Raw genomic sequence first — 24,334 nt, 5'->3', positions numbered from 1 at the left:
AAAAAAAAAAAAAAAAAAAAAAGACTGGGAAACTCCTCAAGGTGCCATTACTCATGTCCAGGGAAGGACCCTACCCCTCTGAGGTGATTGAGCTGGGAGAGGCTGGACACTAGAACTGGGGTGCTCACTCATGCCGTCTTGCTCCCCAGTTCTCTGATGCTGCCTTCCTGGGTGTGACCACACTGAAACATGTCCACCTGGAGAACAACCGCCTGACCCAGTTGCCCTCCAGCTTCCCCTTTGACAACCTGGAGACCCTCACCCTCACCAATAACCCCTGGAAGTGTACATGCCAGCTCCGGGGACTTCGGCGGTAAGAACACCCTCGTGTCACCCCCCAGAGCCCTCCCTTGTGTGACAGAGGGCCCTGTGTTAAGATGTCTTGGGCATACATCCTAAATATGATACCTCACAGGCATGGGACCCTCGGAGCCTCAGTTTCCCTGGTTGTAAAATGAAGATGACAGCTCCAGACTATCCTGGGGCCAAGTTGATCTCCACCCCGTAGCTTACTGTCCCTTGTCCCAGCATGTTCACATCTCTCACAACCCCAGCAAATCTCTGTTTCTCCAGGTGGCTGGAAGCCAAGGCCTCCCGCCCAGATGCCACTTGTGCCTCGCCTGCCAAGTTTAAGGGCCAGCACATCCGTGACACAGATGCATTCCGTGGCTGCAAGTTCCCCACCAAGAGGTCCAAGAAAGCTGGCCGCCATTAAACAGGTGGGGGCCAGATGAACAGGTCCCCCGTTTCCTCTCTGGAGATTCCAGTAAGTGAGCTGGTCTCTCCCAGGATGGCCACTCTGCTTGCAGAGGCAGGCAGACCTTCCACTTCTGCAGGGAGAGGAGGGGAGGGCTGGTGTCCCCTCAAAGGGAGGAAGAAATACTCCCACCATCTCTCCAACCATCCTCTGGGTTGTTGGGATCCTGACATTGATCCTTGCCTCACTGCAGGTCCTGACCTAGCCAGTCCTGGTGACTGGCCTCTGCCTTCCACCGGAGAGACTACTGACCTCCCCGCCTCCACCTCTGCCCTCTCCTCACAGCCTCTGCTGATACGCAGAGCTGCCTGCACTTAGACGTGTCCTGGCAGGGGGCTGCAGGCACTCCCAGACCATCCAGCTCCACCTGACAGTGTCCTGGGAGGCCACAGAGGCCCTCCCCCGCCATCATGCCCCCTCGGCTCCTCTCAGAGAAGCTGTTGCTGAGACCCCCAAGTCCATTGAAACCAGAATGGAGTGGTCATCAGGATGACCACCCTTCCAGAATCATCCTTCCACTGCCCCTCTTTCCCTGCCATGCAAAAACCCCCACCATATCCTTGCCCCACCTCTTGCTTCCAGAAAGGGTCTTAAGTCCATACCCCAACTCTGCCAGCCCTCCCTGCCAGGACATTCTAGCAGGACACCGGTGCTTTGCTGCCCATTCCCCTGTGCTGCATTTCTTCCCCCAATTTCTATAAATATAAATTTATGTATGTATGTATAATATTCACTCCGCTGCCGCCTATCTCCCTGACTTGCCAGCTGCTGATGAAGTCAGACTGTCTTCTCACATCTGCTCTTGGAAGGAGGGCTGGCTGAAAGTCTCCCTTGGATATCTGGCCTGGGCTGGTCTCCATGCCTGTCAATTTATCCTCACCCCGGGCCGGGGCTGCCCTCTGCCCACAGGCCCAGCCCGGCTACCACTCACCACCAGCTCTTTCATATTCATCTTGTTGATGATGGCTCGGACCAGCTCTGGGGGTGCAGGGGACCCAGCAATCACACCTGAATCAGAGAAAGGGCTGATACAGCTCTCCCCTCCTCAGTGGAGCCCTCCACCTACAGTGCATTCCAGGGAAGAACATTCTTTCTCCCCTGACCCTGAACCTCGGGCTGGTGTCCAAGGACACTAGGGATTTGCCTCCCTCCCACCCACGTTTCTAAGTGCCCTTTCCATCTTCTAAATAAAAGACTGGGTACATGTCTAGCTCACCCAGCCCATTCCTCAGGGGGGAAGCAGCCCCCTCCCCATGCCTGGCTGTCCTTGGCCCCACCCCACCTCCACACATGGACGAGATGTCATAACTGGAGAAGTCTGGCTGGTTCAGAATGTCCACGTACATGGTGGGGGTGCCGTACAGGATGGAGCCTCTGTATGGGGGGGGGTCTCACAATTAGGCTTGGAAGTGAAAGGGAACTCCCTCTTGTCACCCACCCCCCAAGGCTGAAGCTGTAGGGAACAGACAGGAGAAGCTTTTGAGGCAGAAAGTGGTCCTTTCCTGGGGGTCCTCCCACTACCCCAATACCCACGTCTGCTGGCTGGAGGAGCAGATGCCTTGGGAAGGCATCAGGGCACAGGAGTGAAGAATAGGAGGGTGTGATGGGCCCAGGGGTACTGATGCCTACCTCTCTTTGCTGATGGCCTCTAGTGCCTTCTTGCCATCAAAGACTGGAGAGGACAAGATGAGGGTAACACCGTGCATCACACACACCATTGTGCCCCCCACAGAACCTAGGCAGTGGTACAGGGGGCTAGGCAGGATCACCCGCAGCTCCTCTGGTGTCTGGAGATGGAGACAGGAGGCTGGGTTTATTGTGGAGCCAGAAGCCCCAGAAGCCAGTTCCTCTAGCTGACAAGGGGTGCCCAGCAAGCCCTCCACCCCTGCCTAAACACTTCCCTCCCCACAGCCTTGCCCTGGACCAGGCCCCAGCTCACCTTCAGATGCAGTTTCAGGCGCTCCCCTATCATGTTGGAGTTGTTGACAATGTTGTAGTGGGAGAGAGTGGCCCCCTTGGGGCTGCCTGTCGTCCCCTGCCAAGACAAGCAGGTGACAGCTTGCTCTCCCTTTTCTCCCTCTCCTTCCCACCTGGGGCCACTGCCTGGAAGAGCCCTGGACTTGGAGTCAAGAGCCCAAGATTGTTGTCCAGATCCACCTGTTTATTCTGTATACACACAAAAGGTCCACCACAGTGCCAGTTATCAGGGTCCAGAAATGCAGAAGGTAAAATCTCTGTCCTTGCGCCCATCACAATGCGGCTCAGAGGATTCAGTGGCCCATGAGGGACTGGGCTTCATGGGCTTGGGCAGATTACCTCTCTGGGCCTTGGATTCCCCAATGGCCATATGAGAGGCTGACTCCACCTGCTCTGGCCCTTGGTGGCTCAGTGAATCTGCACTCACTGGGAGTAAGAGGACGGGGATGCAGGGCATGTAACAAGGACACCAGTTGCTGATGTTTGCCAGAGCAGTGAGGACAACTGAAGGCTGGTCTCAGGAGAGAGTGCCTGCTCTCCTGACTTCCTCTGCTATCTTTCATTCCTGGGGAAGGGTCACAGGGACAGGGGGCATGGGACCTGGAGACCTCTGCCCTACCGAGGTGAACTGGATATTGATGGGGTCATGGCAGGACAGGAATTCCTGGGTGTGCCGGAGCCGAGCCAGATGCTGCTCTGTGTTGCCAGCTGCCACCACGTCATCCAGGAGCAGGGTCCCCGGCAAAGGGGCATCAATTGAGATGATGGTGCTCAGATCTGGAAGCCTGGGGGTGGAGAGAATGTTGAGAGGCAGGGACTGAGGGAGAGTGCAGAGATGCCAGCCCTGTTCCCTGGGGTTGGGTAGGAGTGAGGGAGTTAGGGTGCTGCATCCTGCATCCTGCAACCCAGCATACACTCACCTCTGACTCTTCAAGGCCCCTGGCTGGGCATTCTCCAGCTCTGGACAGATCTGCTTCAGGATGTTGTAGTATTGCTGGGTCTTGAATTGCTTGGGGAACACAAGGGCTTTGCAGCCTACCTGTAAAAAGGGAGTCCCCCCATCTGCAGTCAATAGAACAGTGAGGACAACTGAAGCTAAGGGGTTCATATCAGCCCCTGCAGACTGGGGCTGTGAGGGAGTGCTCACTGATCAGTTCTCACTCATGTCCATGCACCACACTCTCACACACATACCAACTCCCCCACACACACATGCACCACACTCTAAGACAAGTACACACATGTATTAGCCCTAAGACATACACATACCACACTATGAGACAAATATGCATCACATGCCAGGATACGAACATACACTCACACACACGTGCTCTAGGACCCTAACACACATGGGCCACCCAACACTCACGCCAGCCTGTGTCTGACCAGCTACCCTTCCCACGGAGGTGAGGCCTCCTTCCACACATAGCCAAAGGAAGGACACTCAGCCCATCACCCACCATGCAAGCCCTCTCTCCCCCCCATTAGCCTCTGTGACAACCAGAAGCCCCCTGTGTCAGGCCCCAGTTGGGCCCTCCCCCAGGAATGGGTCCCACCTTCTTGAGGACATACTCCAGTTCCATAGCCTGGTAGGCTGGGTTCACAGACACCTGGTGGAAACAGTAAGGGTATGTACAGCAGGGTATGATACCTACTCTGACCCAAGGTGGCTCAGTGAATCTGCCACTGTCCTTCCTGTAGCCCCTCTACCCTGAGGAGACCCAGGGGCAGCACTCTACATCCCTTTACCCCTGAAGGCCTCCTTGGTGGGCCTCAGGAGGAAAAACTACCTAGTCTGACATCAGCCCGGCACTGGATTGGTTCTGGGATAAGGGGCTGAGGGGCTTCCCTGGAATGACCCCTACCTCATCCCACTGTTTCTAGCAAGCCCCTCCTCACCAGAATGATGCCTGCCTGGGCGGTGGCCAACTGCATAAGCACCCATGCATAGGAGTTGGGGCCCCACATGCCCAGCCGGTCACCCTTGCAGAGGCCAATGCTCAGGAGGCCGGAAGCAGCTTTGTCCACCTGATGTAAACAGATGGGGCACAAGGGGTGAGTAGGGGGCAAGAAGGAAGGGACCATGATTCCCACCCTCAGCCCATAGCTAAGGGGTTCATATCAGAGTCACTGGGAGCAAAGGGACAGGCAGATGCTTAGGCCTCAGTGAGGGGTACAAAGCAGCCTGCAGCACACACAGTTAATAAGTGTCTCAGGAGCTGCTGATGCAGGGGGCATCCAGGCCACCTCTGCTCAGTCCCATCCCCTTCTCTCACCGCCCCTTGGGACTCACAGGCAGCCCCAGCACACTGTCCCATAACTAGGTACCTGCACCAGTGGCTCTCCCCTGCCCACTTTAAGGGTTCAACATCAGGACCTACCTCCTCCTTGAGCTGGGCAAAGGTCAACCTGACATTTTCATGGAGGACCACCAACGCCTCTTGATCTGGGATCCTTTGTGCTGTGGCTTCCAGGCACCGTCCCACAGTCTTGTTGACAAGACAAATTTTGGTGCGGCCCTGTACGTAGCTGAGGCCACCGATGGGCAAGGGGGCAACACGATCGTCCTCTCTGTAACTGCAGGGAGAGGAGCTATGGGCTCCACTGTACCCGGTAGGCCTCCCTGGAACTGAGGGCAAGATACACCCACATAGGAACTAGAATGCTTACAGTATTTTGAAAACTGCCAGATTTTCTCCTGATCTTGTTAGCCTAGATTCCCTCCTCCTCTCCCAACCTCAAGCCTAACACCAAGGCAGCAGAACAGAGGCAAGCTTAGTCCAAGCTGGGGGCAAGGAGTAAGGAAAGATGAGGTGCCCCAGGGAAGCCCGGGAGAGCCTACCTCCACAGACAGACAAATCTCACAAAGCATGACCACACACACGCCCCCGCCCCTGCCTTTGAGAGAATAAAGAGGTCATTAGGGTCCTTTTGGGGGAACCAGTCATGCCTGGACCCAGAATCAAGGCTTTAGGTTTCTGGGCTCCCTGATGGGCCAGCTTCTCTCCTCTGGGCTTGAAGGTCAAAGACAGAATAGGAAAGGAATTTAGGAGGGCAGATGGAGGCCCTAGGAGAGGCAGCAGGGTAGCTCCTGTTATTCCACAGGCCAAGTGGGTGGGTCAATGGGTGCCATTCACCTTGGGAATGGTGAAGTGCTAGCATTTTACCATCCGTCCATGCATGGATTATTGACTATTTATTTATTCACAACACTCATTGAGCACTCATATGTGCCAAGTACTGTGCCAGGCCTAGAGATTGACTCAGCCACAGTCCTTCTCTTAAGAAGCTTGCTGTCTCTAAGGTGAGAAGGCAGATTAGACATCACCTCCTTGTAGGTGAGGACAGCCTGGTAAATGAGGAAATAGTAGCCATCAGAGAGACCATGGGGGAGAATCCTGCACCCCACTCCACCCCATCCAAGGCAGAGGCTCAGGATCTCAGCATCTGCCTGTTCTGTCCATCTGACCTGGGTTAAGGCAGTCTTTCTTAAACCTGGGCCCAGGAGCCACCCATCCACACTATGGCCTCCTTAGCCCTACAGAGTAATTAGTTAAAATTTATTCCTCCAGAAAATATTTAGGAAACATCCACTGCATACTAGGACCAGTGCTGAAAAAATAACCCAACCCAAAACCCAACACGGTCCCTGCCCTTGCAGAGCTGGGAGTCTGGAGCAAAAGGAGAGTGCAATGAAGCTTAATAATGATGAATGCATGAAATAAAAAAATTGAAATAAGGCAAGGACTACGGTGCTATAAGGACCTCTAAAAGGTAATCTGGACTTCCGGGAATGCTCCCATAAGGAAGATATGCCTAAGTCAAGAGGTGAATGTTGAAGAGTTAACTAGCAGAGAAGGCAAAGGAGAGCGTGTCCCGCAGAAGACAGCTTGTGCAAAGGCCCCGTGGCTGGCACTGAGAGTGAGAGAGAGTGCTGACAGGGGTCAGTGGGGCTAGACCACTGACAGACTTGGGCAGGAGTGACTGGAATGTGAACCCAGCTGAAACCACAAGGTCCAGATCAGGGAACTCAGAGCCCATCAGGATGAGGTAGGCCCAGAAACTCCAGGTCCTGAGTTAGGGGTTTTTCTCTCTACCCATGCGCCCAAGTGGACCCACATAATTTATGATTTGGAAAGGGCTGAAAGGATCTTAATACCAAGGACTGATCTCTGCCTCCATCCTCCAGGGGCATCAACTTTCTCAGCCCGTGGCACTGCCCCCTCCAGGTGACAGTTTTTCAGGAAGTCATCCATAACTAGCTGCATCAGAATCATCTCAGGAGCTTACAAAGAATACAAATTCCTGGGCCCCTCCAATGCCCACTCATTCAGAACTTCTGGGGATTAGACCAGGGCAATATGAATTTTTAGGACTCCCAAGCGATCCTGATGTGGGAGTGAGTAAGGATGCTGGGGGAGCACACTTTGACAACAATCCACCTGGCAATCCAACCCACCCCGACCTGCCTTTGACTCATTTAATCAAACAAGCTTTAGTAAGCACCCACTATGTGCCAGCCCTGTGGCAGATGCTAGGGATACAGGGACGGATAAGACTCTGGTCACAGCCCTCTAAGAAATTAAAGTGTGGTAGGAAAAGGAAGGTATATAAACAAATCATTTCAACTCATGGATTAAGATTACTGAACATCCCCGTAATCCTAGCACTCTGGGAGGCTGAGGCAGGTGGATTGCCTGAGTTCATAAGTTTGAGACCAGCCTGAGCCATAGCCAGAGCAAGACCTCATCTCTAAAATATTAACCAGGCATTGTGGCAGGTGCCTGTACTCCCAGCTACTTGGAAGGCTGAAGCAAGAGAATCTTAAGCCCAAGATTTTGAGGTTGCTATGAGCTGTGATGCCATGGCACTCTACCAAGGGTGACAAAGTGAGACTCTGTCTAAAATAAATAAATAAATAAATAGATCATTGAACAAGAAAGAGAAAAAAGGAAAGATAATCTACCCTCCCTTAGGGGTACACGGGACAAATTTCGTGTTTCTTTCCCTCAGTTCTCCTTTCTTTAATAACTACCAACTAAGCTCTACCTGCTTCTCCCTCCATATATTCACCCAATTCCACATGTCCCTATAGACCCACAAGACCACTCACTGCTGAGATCTACCATGGTCTAGAGTGAAAAACTGGTCCTTGGCCAGGTACAGTGGCTCACGCCTATAATCCTAACACTCTGGGAGGCTGAGGCAGGCGAACTGCTTGAGCTCAAGGGTTTGAGACCAGCCTGAGCAAAAGTGAGACCCTGTCTCTACTAAAAATAGAAAAACTAGCTGGGTGTTGTGGCAGGTACTTATAGTCTCAGCTATTGGGGAGGCTGGGGCAAGAGAATTATTTAAGCCCAAGAGTTTGAGGTTACTGTGAGCTATGTTGCCAAGTCACTCTATCCAGGGCACAGAGTGAGATTCTGTCTCCAGGGGGAAAAAAAAAAAAAGGAAAAAGAAAAAGAAAAACTGGTCCTCTTTTCATCCTTGCCAGCCAAAAGGAGACCTTGCATTTCTCTCCAAACTGTTAGGTCTAGGCTAGAGTAGAAAAATACCAGTTAACTCCTGAAAAATTCTTGGGCTGCAAGCCTTCAACAAAATGGAGTAAGTCTGGTTCACTTCCAAGATAGATGGGAAATACTAACTTTTTTTTTTTTTTTTTTTTTTGCAGTTTTTGGCTGGGGCTGGGTTGAACCTGCTGCCTCCAGCATACAGGGCTGGTGCGGTGCCACCATAACTTCCTTTTTCTTTTTTTAAGAGTCAGAGTCTTACTTGGTTGCCCTTGGTAGTAGAGTGCTGCGGCGTCACAGCTCACAGCAACCTCCAGCTCTTGCCTCAGGTGATTCTCTTGCCTCAGCCTCCCAAGTAGCTGGGACTACAGGTGCCCACCACAACGTCCGGCTATTTTTTTTTGTTGTTGTTGCAGTTTGGCCGGGGTCAGGTTCAAACCCGCCACCCTTGGTATATGGGGCCAGCGCCCTACTCACTGAGCCACAGGTGCTGCCCACTCACTAACTTCTTGCTTGACTAACTCCTGGGCCTGAGAAACGAACAGACTATCCCCTAGCTGACCTTTAAACAATGCCAGGTGGAGAGAATACTGAGACAAAGATGTATGGAGGAAAAGTACTGAAACTAAAATTTATGGGAAGGTTCGGTGACTGTAGCTCAGTGGCTAGGGCGCCAGCCACATACGCTGGAGCTGGCAGGTTCGAATCCAGCCCAGGCCTGCCAAACAGTGATGAGAACTGCAACCAAAAATAGCCTGGGGCAGCACCTGTGGCTTAAAGGAGTAGGGCGCTGGCCCTATATGCTGAAGATGGCAGGTTCAAAACCAGCCCTGGCCAAAAACTGCAAAAAAAAAAAAAAAAAAGTAGCCGGGCATTGTGGTAGGCACCTGTAGTCCGAGCAGCTTGGGAGCTGAGGCAAGAGAAACGCTTAAGCCCCAGAGTGTGAGGTTGCTGTGAGCAGTGAAGCCACAGCACTCTACCCAGGGCCACATAGTGAGACTCTGTCTCACAGTAAATAAATAAATAAATAAATAAATAAAATGTATGGGAAAATATTAAAGAATGTGTGACGTATAGCCAGCTAACTGCAAAATTCTGCTTCTGTACAATACTTACTTGCTGCCCCCTCACCCCAAATGCACCTGGACAGCCTGCATGCCAACCAGGATGCAGACCAAGCCTTAAAACCCTGACTCCTTAAGCACTTGGGGCTGCTCTCAGAAACTCCAAGCTGGGACACTGAGGCAGTCGCCAGCTGGCTCTTCAATAAAAGGACCCTGCTGTAAATTTGGCTTGTTTGGCAGTGTGGTCTTTGTGGAATTCCTGGGCACTACATTTCTGGAAGCCCCAGCAAGATCCTCCAGACCCTTGGCACTGCCGATACTCAGCTGGCTTCTAATACAGGCTGTGGTCCCTCTGAGGGGAGGCCCCTTGGAAACATTCCAGGACCCCTGGAGGACCCATAGCCCTCAGGAGACTGGCTGATGATCACCCCTAAATTCACCTGTGAGTCCACCTCTGGAGGTAAGCCATTTAAACATCTATTTTTGGCCAGTATCTGCAGACGTTTAGTGTAACTATTGTGTTCATTTTTTTGTGTGCTTATTTGTTATTGTGGACTGTTGTGAAATATATATAACTGTCTGTTGTATTTGTTTGTTGTGAATTGTGTCAGGCCCTTAGGGAACTCCGAAGGAAGGCCAAAGGGACAGAAGCTTTGGACAGGAACCTCTGGTTGCCGGGCTATTGGCCTGTCAGAGGCTCCCAGAGGCGTTTGTTGGTAGAGCAACCCATCACTAGAATACTGGTTGGGAACCTCAGCCCTGTCAGAGACAGTAAGATGTTTCTGCCACTGAGAAGAAGAAGAGAGAAGGTTGAAATTGTGTACATGTGAGTACTTGGAGACTGACCGAAACAATAACAAACAATAGGTGGGCTTTCGCCCCCTCACCCTTCACAGAGGGTGAAACGATTGTGTGAGTGGCCCTTGTCTGTATCTCAGTTTTTAACCCAGCTAGAATTTATCTGTGATTTATCTGAGGAAAGAAGACACAGAGAAACTGTACTGAAACATTTTAGAGAAGAGCTTATAGGAAACTGCTGTAACTATGTCTCCAGAAAAATAGAAAACTTTGAACAGAAATAACTCCAGAAACTTACTGTTCAAGCAACTATAGTTTCCTTTAAAATAAAATTAGTTTTAAGCCTGTTATTAAAAACCAAATGTTTAAAAATTATGAAACTGCCACCTCTGCACTAGATTCAACTGTCAACCTAGCTACAGAATATGGTCTGCAATGGGCTGTGCCTGTGGCTCAGTGAGTAGGGTGCTGGGCCCATATACTGAGGGTGGCAGGTTCGAACCCAGCCCCAGCCAAATTTCAACAACAACAACAAAAATAGCCAGGCGTTGTGGTGGGCACCTGTAGTCCCAGCTACTTGGGAGGCTAAGGCAGGAGAATTGCGTAAGCCCCAGAGTTTGAGGTTGCTGTGAGCTGTGATGTCACAGCACTCTACTGAGGGCAACATAGTGAGACTCTGTCTCAAAAAAATAAAAAAATAAAAAAAAGAATATGGTCTGCAGAATGCAGGCCACTTATGCCTAAAGATAAATTCTGAAAAAGAAACAAAGAGTTGAAATTCTAAGTTCACCTGATCCTAAAATTGGGAAAGATCCCTATCTAGCCCTAAATGAGAAAATCCTTTATCAATATTATATTCCATAAACGGTCCCTCATTTGTAAAATGTAGTAATTTTTTTTTTTGAGACAGAGCCTCAAGCTGTCACCCTGGGTAGAGTGCCGTGGCATCACAGATCACAGCAACCTCCAAATCCTGGACTCAAGCGAGTCTCCTGCCTCAGCCTCCCAGATAGCTGGGACTACAGGCGCCTGCCACGATGGAGGAAAAGTACTGAAACTAAAATGTTTGGGATAACATTAAAACAAAGAATGTATGACGTATGCCTAATTAACTACAAAATTCTGCTTCTGTACAATGCTTACTTGTTGCCCCCCCTCCCCAAATGCACGTGGACAGCCTGAGTGCCAACCAGGATGCAGACCAAGCCTTAAAACCTTGACTCCTTAAGCACTCGGGGCTGCTCTCAGAAACCCCATGTTGGGACACTGAGGTAGTCGCCAGCTGGCTCTTCAATAAAGGACCCTGCTGTAAATTTGGTTTATTTGGCAGTGTGGTCTTTGTGGAACTCCTGGGCACTACAAAACCTCCACATCCTCCCAGCCAGGGTAGGCCACCACTGAGGTGGTCCTCAGCCCCGCTGAGCCCTAGAAATTCTACCTGGAGTCCAGCAAGAGACTTGCCCAGCATACACCAAGTGACATGTGGCCTGGAAGCTGCAGCACACCTTGTATTGGAACAGAATTTGAGGCCTGAATGGGAGCTCAGCAACTATGACCTAGGGCTGGCAAATGAGGACACATAGTCCTAAGAAGACCATGTGACACTGGACTTCTCAACAGCTTTTTTTTTTTTTTTGAGACAGAGTCTCGCTTTGTCACCCTAAGTAGAGTGCCATGCATCATAGCTCACAGCAACCTCAAACTCTTGGTCTCGAGTGATTCACTTGCCTCAGCCTCCCAAGTATCTGGAATTACAGGCACCTGCCACAATGCCCATCTACTTTTAGAGACGGGGGTCTTGCTCTTGATCAGGTTCGTCTCAAACCTATGAGCTCAGGGAATCCACCTCCGTCGGTCTTCCAGAGTGCTAGGATTTCAGGCATGAGCCACCACACCCCTATTTTTTTTTTAATAATTAATTTTTTAAGTACAGTTTTCTTTCCTTTCCTCTTTTTTTTTTTTTTTTTTTTTTGAGAAGGGATCTCGCTATGTTGCTCAGACTGTTGTCAAATTCCTAGATTTATGCAATTTACCCAGCTCAGCGTCCTGAGTAGCTGGGATCGTGGGCAAGTGCCACCACACCTGGTAAGAGTTAACAGGATAACTGAGCAGACAGGACAGAGTTCCACATGCCCACCCTACCCAGCCACGGCTCAGTTCCCCCTACAATTAACTTCTCTCAGTCGGCAGCCGGCCATATGCACCAGGTGGGTTCAAACTGGTCTGCTAAAAAAAACAAAAAAAAATAGCTGGGCATTGTGGCGACGCCTGTAGTCCCAGCACTTGGGAGGCTGAGACAAGAGAATCACTTAACCCCAAGAGTTTGAGGATGTCGTGAGCTGTAACGCCATGGCACTCTTCCAAGGGTGACATAGAAAGACTCTGCCTAATTAAAAAAAAAAAAAGAAAAACTCTCTCAGTAGGGTGGCACATTTGTTACATGTAGTGAACCAATATGGCTAGGTTACCATTGATTAGAGTCAGTAGCTTCCATTATGGTTTACTCATTGTGTTGTGCTATTTACCAGGAGGGAGCAGTGTCCAGGGTAGAGGTCATTCCTGCCTTCCCAGGTCACTGCTCTGCTTTGCCTGGGCAGTGTCATTTACCTGCACCAAGGCTCAGGCAACTTACCCTGACTAGCAACTGAGGAGTTGTCTGTGGACAAAAGCCTTCTCCCTGCAGAAGGGCAGAAAGTCAGCCGGGGCTTGGATCTCTGTGGGCAGAGCAACCCCTAAATTAATCAGGGAATGTCCTAGGATTGGGAGGTTAAGGCTCTCCTCCTTCTAGAGGGGAGAAGGTGGAAGCTGTTCAGGACTCCTGCCAGGCAGCTATAAAGTTAGAAAACCATGAATATCTTCTTTCGGTTGACTGCTCATGCATTGTAGGGGACAATTTTTTTTTTTTTTTTTTTTTTTTGAGATAAGAGTCTCAAGCTGTTGCCCTGGGTAGATAAGAGTACAAGTGGTGTCACAGCTTACAGCAACCTCCAACTCTTGGGCTCAAGAGATCTTCTTGCCTCAATTTTTCTATTTTTATAGAGAAGGGGTCTCACTTTTGCTCCGGCTAGTCTCGAACTCATGAGCTCAAACTATACACCCGCCTCGGCCTCCTAGAATGCTAAGATTACAGGTGTAAACCACTGCACCGGGCCTATAGGGGACAATTTCTGGGGGAGAAGAGAGTACTCGGGGCAGAAGGGGGTGAAAGTGGATGCCCTGTAAATGGGAGAGTAGCCCAGACCCAGGGAGGGGCACTGCTGAAAGCTCAGGAGCCTTAACCTCCCAAAGAGCTGAGATACAGCTATGAACCACCCTGCCCAGCCCTTGAGAACTGGGGATCTTGAGGTCTCATCCCAGGTGTGCTGTTGGTTGAGACCCTTTGGTGTCTCCTGTCACATCTCCTCAGACTATCCCTGATTTCTGTTAAAGCTACCAGGATAATTCCTCAGGAGTCTGTCTGCTGTCTGCTTAGGGATTTCAGTGTGGGTGGGAGTCCTAGTTCTTCAGGCCTGGAGGAGCAGAGAGGTAAATACTCCTGGTGACAGCCTTCAACCCTGTAGGACGGGAGCTCCAAGTCTGCCCTTTTCTGGGAAGCATCTATTTCTTCTCAAAGGTCCTGGTGGATAAAGCCTTGTTGCCTGGGGTGCTGACCTCAATAACACACCCTACAAAGTTGGTTTCTCTTCCTCCCTGTCTTGCTCTCTGCACCTCCTCACTCCCAATTCCCTCTCCAAGATAAACTACAGCACCCAGATCCTTGTTCTCTGGAGGATCCAAAGAACAAGGGACAAGATTGCTCTTTCTTTGGCCTCAGCTTCCCTACCTATTAAGTTTCAGAACAGGATCAGTGCTCTCAAGTAAATAGGAATGTATCTAAATTACCTGGGGAATCTTCTCAAAGGCAGGGAAGTGAACCCCCTAAACCAAGTGGTGCCCTCAGGTGTGCTGGGGCAGAAAACATCCCAGATTCGAGACTTAAGTTCCTGTTGGCTCACACGCCCTGCTAGCCCCACAATGACAAACCTGAAGAACTGGTGAGGTAGCTCCCCATGGCCACATCAGGACTTAATATCGAGGTCTCTGAATCCCTAGACCTGCATACGTGTGACATCTACCTCCCTTGGACTTTTCACTTTCAAAATCCAGTAAATTTCTTCTTAAATTTAAGCCACTTTTAGGCCTGGTGTGGTGGCTCATGTGTAATCCTAGTACCCTGGGAAGGCTATGGCAGGAGGACCCCTTGAGCTCAGCAGTTCAAGACCAGCCTGAGCAAGAGCCAGACACCATCTCTTCTTAAAATAGAATAATTAACCAGGTGTTGTGGCAGGTGCCTGTAGTACAGCTACTTGGGAGGCTGAGGCAGGAGAATCGCTTGAGCCCAAGACTTTGAGGTTGCTGACACCATGGCATTCTTCCTTAGGTAACAGAATGAGACTATCTCAAAAAAAGAAAAATGAAGCCATTTGGAGTTGGGTTTCTGTTGCTTGTAACTGATGAATCCTGAATCTACCCATACTTCCTGTAGTCAGTGGATAACCAGTGCCCTCAAAGCCTGGCGGGCCACCTCCCACAGCCCAGCACCTAGACTGGGAAGCAGCAAAGTGCAAATCTCAGCCACTGTCCTGTTGTTCTCAGTAAGGTATTGAAAGGTGGGAGTTCTGCCTCATAACAAGCATTTTCCTAGTCTCACAGTGATCAGGGGTCCCATTTGGTTTGGAACTTAGTTTTCTATTCATTCACCACTGTTTTCAGACCAAACAGTGGCCTTCTGGAAAGTCTAGTTGGGAAATCAAGAGGGTGATTTTCTAGGCAAATTTAAAAAAAAAAAAAGAAACTCTAGTTCATTTGGCACATGTCTCATCTTCTTTAACTTCACAGCAGCTGATAGGTGGTGTGACAGAGAACCAGGTAGCCCCTTCTTCTGTAATAATACAACCTCCTGGGCTGAGCACAGTGGCTCACTTCTGTAATCCTAGCTCTCTGGGAGGCCAAGGCCAGTGAATTGCTCGTGCTCGGGAGTTCAAGACCAGCCTGAGCAAGAGCAACATCCCATCTCTACTAAAAATAGAAAAAGTAGCCACTCATTGTGGTGGGTACCTGTGGTCCTAGCTACTCAGGAGGCTGAGGCAAAAGAAACTCTTGAGCCCAAGAGTTTGATATTGCTGTGAGGTATGATGCCATGGCACTCTATCCAAGGTGACAGAGTGAGACTGTCTTAAAAAAAAAAAAAATACAACCTCTCAGATGTTAAGCTGGCCACACCATGTGGAATAAAGACTATGTTTCTAAGCTTCCCCAGAAGTTGGTCTGGTTAAATGGTGAGGTTCTGGCCAATGGATTTATTTTCATTTTGTTTTAGTTTTTTCAACTAGAGATAGGGTCTCACTACGTTGCCCAGCCTGGTTTCAAACTCCTGGCCACAAGGGATCATCCTGCTTTGGCCACCCAAAGTACTGAGTTAACAACCATGAGTCACTGCACCTGGCCCCAGTAGGGTATGAGAAGAGGTATTGTGTGCAACTTCGGGGAAGAATCCTCAAAGGGAAGGGACCTCTTCTCTTCTTTCTTCCTCTGGCTGGAGTGCTGCCTGTGACAGGAAAGGGACGGTAGCATTTTAGGCCATATGGTCATCTTGGGCACCACAGAGCAACAGGCCAGAAGGAGCCTGGAGCCTTGACAGCAGGAGGTTCCAAAGCAGCCACAGACTGACTGGCTGTTTCTGAGGAAAAGAAACTCTGATCTCCTTTTTGGGGTTTCTTTGATACACATTCATCTAATTCTAAAAAAAAAAATCCATTCTGTAGGTAAGGAAGCTGAAGTGCAAAGACGTCAAGTAGCCCAAACACTGGTAAATAACTGAGCCTGAAGCAGAGAACTCAATGCAGCCACCTCAGCATTACAGTATGCCTGCCCACCCCGACCCCCAGTTCTGGGAGGAAAAGTGTGGAGTGCGGGCACTTCCTTCTGCTTTGGGATTAATCCCCAATCTCATCATCAGAGAGGACCTAAGCTCAATTTTACTTTTTCCACAATATTTACTAACTGATCCCAGGAAACTGGGCCTGGAGTAGGGCAGGGTTGAGGTGGAAACAGGTGTCTCCGCCAAAGAGTTGAAAGAGTTCTAGGAACCTGTATCAATGCAATTTGCTCATAAACGAAGGAACCAACCATCTTTTCAAAAGCCCAAGCACAAACAAACTGATTTTCCTTCCTGCCACACCCCAAATGCCTGATGAGTGTGGGCAGGGTAATCACTTCTTCTGTTCTTTTTTTTTTCTTTTTATGACAGAGTCTCACTATGTTGCTGTGACATCACAAGTCACAGCAACCTCAAACTCTTGGGCTTAAGTGCTTCTCTTGCCTCAGCCTCCCAAGTAGCTGGGGCTACAGGCACCTGCCAAAACACCCAGCTATTCTTTTTCTATTCTTTTTTTTTTTGTAGAGACAGAGGTCTCACTTTATTGCCCTTGGTTGAGTGCTATTGCATCACACAGCTCACAGCAACCTCCAACTCCTGGGCGTAGGCGATTCTCTTGGCTCAGCCTCCTGAGTAGCTGGGACTACAGGTACCCGCCACAACGCCCTGCTATTTTTTTGTTGCAGTTTGGCCAGTGCCGGGTTTGAACCCGCCACCCTTGGTATATGGGGCTGGCACCCTACCCACTGAGCCACAGGAGCTGCCCTCTTTTTTCTATTCTTAAAGAGATTGGTTTTAAGAAAAATAATTTTTTTTTAATGTTAAATGGGAAGCTTAAGAAGTTGGAGGAAAACCAGTTGTTCGAGTTACTCTCAACTCAAAGAACTAAAGTAAACACTTAGATTGGGTATCGTAAAATCCAGGATTCTCAGGATCCAGGTAGGCCTGAAACCAGATAGGAGCTGTGATGAGACGAAGCACAGCCTCACTTAAGGGTGCCCTCAGAGAGTTGGCCCCAGAGAATTTGGGGCTAGACCTCCTAAGAGAAGTCAGAAACAAAGAATTTTAATTTTTTTTAAAGGTCTCTCGACTTTTCAGCATTGGCAACTCCTGTGTTCACTGCTTTATCCCCAGTGCTGGGAACATAAATGGTGCTCATATGAATGACCAAATGACTGAATTTAAAATAATGCACATAATGATTTGATTAAAAAATAGGCAAATGATTTGAATAGACATCTTTCCAAAAATGATATATGAATAGCCAAGAAGCATATGAAATGCAAATGAAAACTACAATGAGGTACCACTGCATACCCACGAAGAAGGCAAAAAAAAAAATAATCAAAAAACAAAATAACAAGTGTTGGCAAGCACGAGGAAAAATTCGGAGCCTTATGCACTGCTGGTGAGGTTGTAAAATGGTTCAGCCACTGGAAAACAGTGCGGTGGCTTATCTCCTTATTTCAACCATACAAAACAGTATAATTCAGGCCAGGCACAGTGGCTCACACCTATAATCCTAGCATTCTGGGAGCTGTAAGTGGGTGAATTGCTTGAGCTCAGGAGTTCAAGGTCAGCTTGATGAGAGTGAGACCCTATCTCTACTAAAAATAGAAAAAAACTAGCTGGCATTGTGGTGGGTGTCTGTAGTCCCAGCTACTTACGAGGCTGAGGCCAGAGTATTGCTTGAGCCCAAGAGTTTGAGGTTGCAGTGAGGTATGATGCCACTCTACCAAAGGTGACAGAATGAGACTCTGTCTCAAAAAAAAAAGATATTTGTGTCATTTCCAATATTAAAACTACCCAAATGACCATCATTGAATTTATAAATGATGACTTATTATTTGCAATTTTATGCGTAATGAGCACAAGGAATGAATCTCATAAAAAAAGTTAAATGAAAGAAGTCAGAAAAAAAGAAAAGAAAGAAGTCAGGTAGAAAAGGTATACTATTTCTATTTCTATGTAAAAAACAGGCGAAATTAATCTATGCCATTAGAAGTCAGGACAGCGGCCAGCTGGGTGGGGGGTAATGGCCTTAAAAGGGTCATGACAGACTTCCGGTTTCTGGTCATATCTTGTGTCTGAATCTGAGTGCTGGTTAAATGGGCATGTTCCATTTATTAAATATGTATCCGGCAAGCACTTAAAATGTATACTTTTCTGAAGCTAGCATATACATCAATACAAAGTTTAAAAAAAACCTCCTGGGGCTGAAACTAGTGTTAACATAGTCATAATTAATAAACTAAATTTAAATTTAGCAACAGATTGTTGTATCTATTTTAACATTCTATCAGAAAAATTAAAGTATCACATAACACTTCTGTACAAAATACATACATATGTAACAAATAATGCTGGGCAAGCCAAGAAAACACATCTGTTTGTGATCTCTGTTGTAGAAATCACTCAAGAAAAAAAAAAATAATACCAATTTGTTATAGTGAGATTTTCCTTTCTGAGAATTTCAGTAAATAATATAGTAGTTTAGGCCAAATACTGTGGCTCTCACCTATAATTCTAGCATTCTGGGAGTCCAAGGCAGGAAGAGCGCTTGAACTCAGAAGTTTGAGATCACCCTGAGCAAGGGTGAGACCCTGTCTCTATAATTAAAAAAGGGGGGGGGGAAGGGGAGGGGAAATTATCTGGGTGTGGTGGTGCACACCAATAGTCCCAGCTACTTTGGAGGCTGAGGCAGGAGGTTCACTTAGGCCCAGGAGTTTCAGGTTGATGTGAGCTATGATAATGCCACTGCACTCTAGCTAAAGCAACAGAGGAAGACTCTGTCTCTGTAAAAATGGAAGGAAGGATGGAAAGAAGGAAGGGGAGGGAGGGAGGAAGTTAGTTTATATGCTGTCTGTAGAATTCATGATGATGAGCCTTATCAACCTGCTTCATACATGCATGCCAGAGTTCTCCAGGCTCAGGACCACAGAGGAGTCATGACATGTTGCTCAGTTCGAGTATGGCTTACTGGATACAAGTTTCCAGTGAGGTCCAGAGGGTAGCCCCTATTCCCCTGGAATATTGCTCCAGGAGAAATCAGACCCAACCTGATAACTGCCTGCTATACAATGTAATTTTCATTTATGGTTGTAGAGGCTGGGTGCCCAGTGGTTGCTGAGAGGCTAGGATGGAAGGATTGCTCAAGGCCAGGGTTCAAGAGCTGGGGTTGGGGGTGGGGTCTTACTTTGTTGCCCAGGCTGGATTCAAACTCCTGAGCTCAAGTGATCCTCCTACTTCAACCTCCTGGTTTACTGGGATTAAAGGTGCGAGCCACCACACCTAGTCGCAGAGACTTTTAGTGACAAGTCAGGAGTGTGACGATTTTTCTGCTTCATGGGAAAGATAAGCACTCTCAGAGGGGAAGGCAGAGATGGGTAAATCTACACAGTACATGACCAGAAGAGAGCAAGGACATTGCGTACCTCCTACCTCCCCTGTAATGCTGTCACACTTGTTTTCTAGTGAAATTGTCCCAACAACTCGTGGGAGGTAAGTGCTCTTATCTCTGTTTTCCAAATGAAGAAAATTGAGACAGACAAGTTAAGCAACTTGTCAAAGACGATATAAGTTGATCAAAACAGCCTCATGCCATTGCCAACAGCTTTCCTAGAAAACAGACTAACTGACACTGACACAATGAACACACAATTACCAAATCTGCCACAAAGTCACAAAAGATGTAAGACAAATGGCCATAAACCTAGGAAAATGAGTCCATGTCACAAATCAAAGAAAAAGGACCACGAGGCATTTGTTCTCCAAGACATACACAAAGATAAAAAATATCAATATTATGATGTCTGAGATTTATTTTCAAACAGCCGCAAAGGGGGGTGTGTGGGTGTGTGTGCAGAGAGAGAAAGTGTGAGGCTGGGAGAAAGACTTAATCTTTGATCTTTTAACAATCAAACTCAATCCTTTAAAAAATTCAGCAGGATGGGTGGTGCCTGTGGCTCAGTGAGTAGTGCACTGGCCCCATATACCGAGGGTGGTAGGTTCGAGCCCGGCCCCAGACAAACTGCAACAACAACAACCGGGCATTGTGGCGGTGCCTGTAGTCCCAGCTACTCAGGAGGCTGAGGCAAGAGAATCGCCTAAGCCCAAGAACTGGAGGTTGCTGTGAACTGTGACGCCATGGCACTCTACCCAGTGACAAAGTGAGACTCTGTCTCTAAAAAAAATTCACCAGGATTATTATGCCACTGGGCCCCAAAAAGCTGCTATTCCAAAAATCACATATGCATACATGTTGAAAGTAACTTAACTTGTCTGAGACTGTAATAAATGAAAAGTTTATTAAAGGAGAAAATATAACAAATCAGTAATCCTCTGCCCAAACCAAAGATTTCCAGAGGCGTCTATATTTAATTTCAAAATTCCACAACAGGTATTCTTGTCAAAGAGCCTAGACAGTACTAGAAAGCAGTTTCAACTAAAAAAGAGTTCGTCCTTGCAACTCAAGTCAGCCTGTGTTCATATTGGCTTCATGCAGTGAGCAAGAGAGGTTATCCTAGGATAAGCCAGAGCATTAGATTATAATGCTGCAGTCAACAGTGTCTAAATAAAGCTCCCAACTGGAGATGATTAATAAAATGGTTATGAATTTAGATATAAAAGCAAGAACGATTGATAATGCAGAATGTTGGCAAGGATGTGGAGATACGTACCAGGGTATAAATTGGTATGAGATTTTTATTTATTCATTCTTTTTTTTTTTTTTTTTTTTGGAGACAGAATCTCATTAGGTCACCCTCGGTAGAGTGCTGTGGTGTCACAGCTCACAGCAACCTCAAACTCTTAAGCAATTCTCTTGCCTCAGCCCCCCGGAGTAGCTGGGACTACAGGTGCCCGCCACAACGCCTGGCTATTTTTTTGTTGCAGTTGTCATTGTTGTTTAGTAGGCCCAGGGCAGGTTTAAACCTGCCAGCCTCAGTGTGTGTGGCCATTGTCCTACCCACTGAGCTACGGGCGCTGGGCCAGCTTTTGCATTTTTAGTAGAGATGGGGTCTTGCTCTTGAACTCATGAGCTCCAACAATCCACCTGCCTTGGCCTACCAGAGTGCTAGAATTACAGGCATGAACCATGGAGCCCTGCCTGGTACAAGATTTTTAGAGGACAGTAAGTTCAAATGCAGTGAACCCTATGAAATGTATGCTTCAGCAACTACCCACAATCTGGCTTTTGTCCACCACCCTAGTGGTGGCAGTTCCTGTAAATTGGAGAAGGGAAGCTGGTTACAAATCAACAAGCATTTACATGTCAGCATTTCTGGCAGATTGCTTAAAGAGATCTCAAAAAAAGAACCTTCAAGTTCCCAGCAATCTGTAGTACATTCTTTTATTCTAAATACATCTTTAATTTGCACTGAATTTGTTATTTAGAGTTTCATATCCTTTTTCAGAAAGAATGCGCCTGCAAATTGTGTAAGCTGCAGAACTCATAAATCTGGATCTCCTCTGATTTGGTAACATTTTATTAACCTTTCAGGCTAGGCTCAGTGGAGGACGCCTGTAATCCCAGCACTTGGGAGGCCAGGGTGGGTAGTTTGCCTGAGCTCACAGATTCAAGATACTGGGCATTGTGGAGGGCACCTGTAGTCCCAGCTACTTGGGAGGCGGAGGCAAGAGACTCACTTAAGCCCAGGAGTAGGAGGTTGCTGTGAGCTATGATGCCACAGCACTCTACCCAGCAGTACCCAGGGTGACAAAGTGAGACTCTGTCTCAAAAAAAAAAAAAAAAAGGCTATGATCTCCATAACCTCTGCCAAGACACATACCCATTTTACCAATGAAGAAATGAGACTGAAAAAAGTGCAGTGCTTCCCTGGGCAGCACCTGTGGCTCAAAGGAGTAGGGCTCTGGCCCCATATGCTGGAGGTAGTGGGTTCAAACCCAGCCCTGGCCAAAAACTGAAAAGAAAAAAAAAAGTGCAGTGCTTCCCCCAAAGCCATAGACCCAGAAGCGGCCAGGCTGGAATTCAAACCCAGGACTGTCTGGTTTACAGGCCTCGATAATCCACATATGTCCCTATGACTCTCACATAGTCTGGGAATATGCGTTTTTATTTATTTTATGTATTTTTTTTTTTTTTTTTGCAGTTTTTGGCCAGGGCCAGGTTTGAACCCGCCACCTCCGGCATATGGGACCGGCGCCCTACCCTTTTGGGCCACAGGCGCCACCCGAATATTTGTTTTTATGAATAAAGAAGGAAAAGCTTCTTTTTCTTCAGGTTCTGCCCCTAGCTAGTGGTAAATCTGGACCCTTTCTGAGCTCACCACTGTTTACACAGAAGCCTGCCCACAGCTTCTCTCAGGACCCCTGCCAGCTGATAGGGTCCTGTTAGTGGCGCAGGGCCTTTGACAACCCCTCCTGAGACAGCCCTGTCAGCAGCTGCCCTCATGAGAACCCTGCCTGGCAGAACCCAGGCAAACTCTTCCACGATTTCCTTGTGGTATCTGATGTATTGTCTTCACTGCCTCTAACTCACCACTGTGTTCTCATGGTTCTAGCTCACCCCACCGGCACCCACCTGCGGTAGCTTTGCACCTTACATGCCCAGCCAGCTGGTGGGACCAAACAGGAAAGCCTGTGCCCCAGCATCAGACCCACCTAGCCCAACAACCCAGTGCTGGCAACTAAAGTCAGGGGGTAGAGGTCACCGTGGGCATGAAGGATTACAGGGTTCTGACACGGTTGGGTAGAGCTGGGCCCTGAGGGAGCCACCCGAGGCAGAGACTGCAGACACCTCAGCAAACAGGTCTGCCATCTGGAATCTGGTGAGGAGAAGCTATTTGTTGTTTTTTTGATTTTTTTTTTTTCCAGACAGAGTCTCACTATGTCACCCTCAGTAGAATGCCATGGCGTCACAGCTCACAGCAACTTCAAACTCCTGGGCTTAAGCAATTCTCTTGTCTCAGACTCCCAAGTAGCAGGGATATAGGTGCCTGCCACAATGCTTAGCTTTTTTTGTTGTTGTTGTTGCAGTTGTCATTGTTGTTTAGCTGGCCCAGGCTGGGTTCAAACCCTCCAGCCTGGGTGTGTGTGCCTGGTGCCCAATCCACTGAGCTATGAGTGCCACCGGAGAAGCTCTTTGTTTTGTCTCCTGGTGTTTCTGGAACCGGAGCCAGAAGTTTGCAGGAAGGTAGTCTCCCTTCCAGGGACTAGAATGTCCTTGGGCCCTGGGCAAGGCCCCTTAATCCTTTCAGAAACCACTGTGGAGGAAGAATCAGTGGACTCAGAACTGTGACTTTTTTTTTTCCAAACAGAGTCTCACTTTGTCACCCTCAGTAGAGTGCTGTCGCATCTTAACTCACAGCAACTTCAAGCTCTTGGGCTCAAGCGATTCTCTTGTCTCAGCTTCGCAAGTAGCCAGCCAGAACTATAGGCACCCCCCACAACACCCAGCTATTTTTAGAGACAGGGTCTTACTCTAGCTCAGGCTGGTCTCTAACTCGTGAACTCAGGCGCTCCATGGACCTCAGCTTCCCAGAGTGCTGGGATTATAGGTGTGAGCCACCGTGATTTGTTATGAGGGGCCCACAGAACTGCAGGAACAATCCCCAAGCTGAGGCCAAGCCCTGCTTCTTGGGGAGAGTATGATCACAGTCACCAGCAAGGTTATCAAAATGAAATGGGAAGCAATATCCTGTTTTATTCAAAGTCATGAACTGGCCTCTTCTCCTATCCTCCTGACAGGCATTTGATGTGAGGCTGGTCCCTAGGTCCTCAAGGAAGTGCACATCATCAATAAGGCTAAAAGACAAGCAACTACCTGTGTTTATATATATATATATATATATATTTTTTTTTTTGAGACAGAGTCTCACTTTGCTGCCCTTGGTAGAGTGCCATGGTATCACAGCTCACAGCAACCTCAAACTCTTGGGCTTAAGCAATTCAGCCTTCCGAGTAGCTGGGACTACAGGTGCCCATCACAACACCTGGCTATTGTTAAAGTCGAGGTCTTGCTCTGGCTCAGGCTAGTCTTGAACCTGTGAGCTCAGGTAATCTGCCCACCTTGGCCTCCTAGAGTGCTAGGATTATAGGCAAGAGCCATAGCACCCAGCCTCCAATTTACATATATTGAGACATATAAGAGACATATAAGAGACAAAGGATTGGGTGGCGCCTGTGGCTCAGTGAGTAGGGCGCCGGCCCCATATAGCTAGGGTGGCAGGTTCGAACCTGGCCCTGGTCAAACTGCAACATAAAACTAGCTGCGCATTGTGGCAGGTGCCTGTAGTCCTAGCTACTTGGGAGGTGGAGGCAAGAGAACTGCCTAAGCCCAAGAGCTGGAGGT

The 24,334-nt window shown here is 48.4% G+C and overlaps 2 protein-coding genes across 2 annotated transcripts in view; one reads left to right on the top strand and one right to left on the bottom strand.

Annotated features, from left to right (window-relative positions):
* The window catches only part of CHAD (chondroadherin), a 6,017-nt gene extending 4,335 nt beyond the window's left edge, over positions 1-1,682 (top strand). Inside the window, exons 2-3 of the mRNA XM_012803045.2 lie at positions 150-313; positions 574-1,682. Coding sequence (XP_012658499.1) covers positions 150-313; positions 574-715 — 306 coding nt within the window. The 3' untranslated portion in view covers positions 716-1,682. The remainder of the gene's footprint in view (positions 1-149; positions 314-573) is intronic.
* ACSF2 (acyl-CoA synthetase family member 2) overlaps positions 1-24,334 on the bottom strand; it is a 46,880-nt gene that overhangs the window by 8,579 nt on the left and 13,967 nt on the right. Inside the window, exons 2-10 of the mRNA XM_003786494.3 lie at positions 5,116-5,311; positions 4,634-4,762; positions 4,291-4,344; positions 3,655-3,773; positions 3,354-3,519; positions 2,697-2,792; positions 2,387-2,544; positions 2,040-2,131; positions 1,689-1,765 (exon numbers count right to left, since the gene is read on the bottom strand). Of these exons, the coding sequence (XP_003786542.1) occupies positions 1,689-1,765; positions 2,040-2,131; positions 2,387-2,544; positions 2,697-2,792; positions 3,354-3,519; positions 3,655-3,773; positions 4,291-4,344; positions 4,634-4,762; positions 5,116-5,311 (1,087 nt within the window). The remainder of the gene's footprint in view (positions 1-1,688; positions 1,766-2,039; positions 2,132-2,386; positions 2,545-2,696; positions 2,793-3,353; positions 3,520-3,654; positions 3,774-4,290; positions 4,345-4,633; positions 4,763-5,115; positions 5,312-24,334) is intronic.

Source organism: Otolemur garnettii, unplaced genomic scaffold (assembly GCF_000181295.1).
Source record: "Otolemur garnettii isolate 467f Iridium unplaced genomic scaffold, OtoGar3 scaffold00018, whole genome shotgun sequence".
Lineage (NCBI taxonomy): Eukaryota > Metazoa > Chordata > Mammalia > Primates > Galagidae > Otolemur > Otolemur garnettii.
The sequence above is the reverse complement of the archived record's forward strand: the minus strand, read 5'-3'. Positions and strand labels throughout refer to the sequence as shown.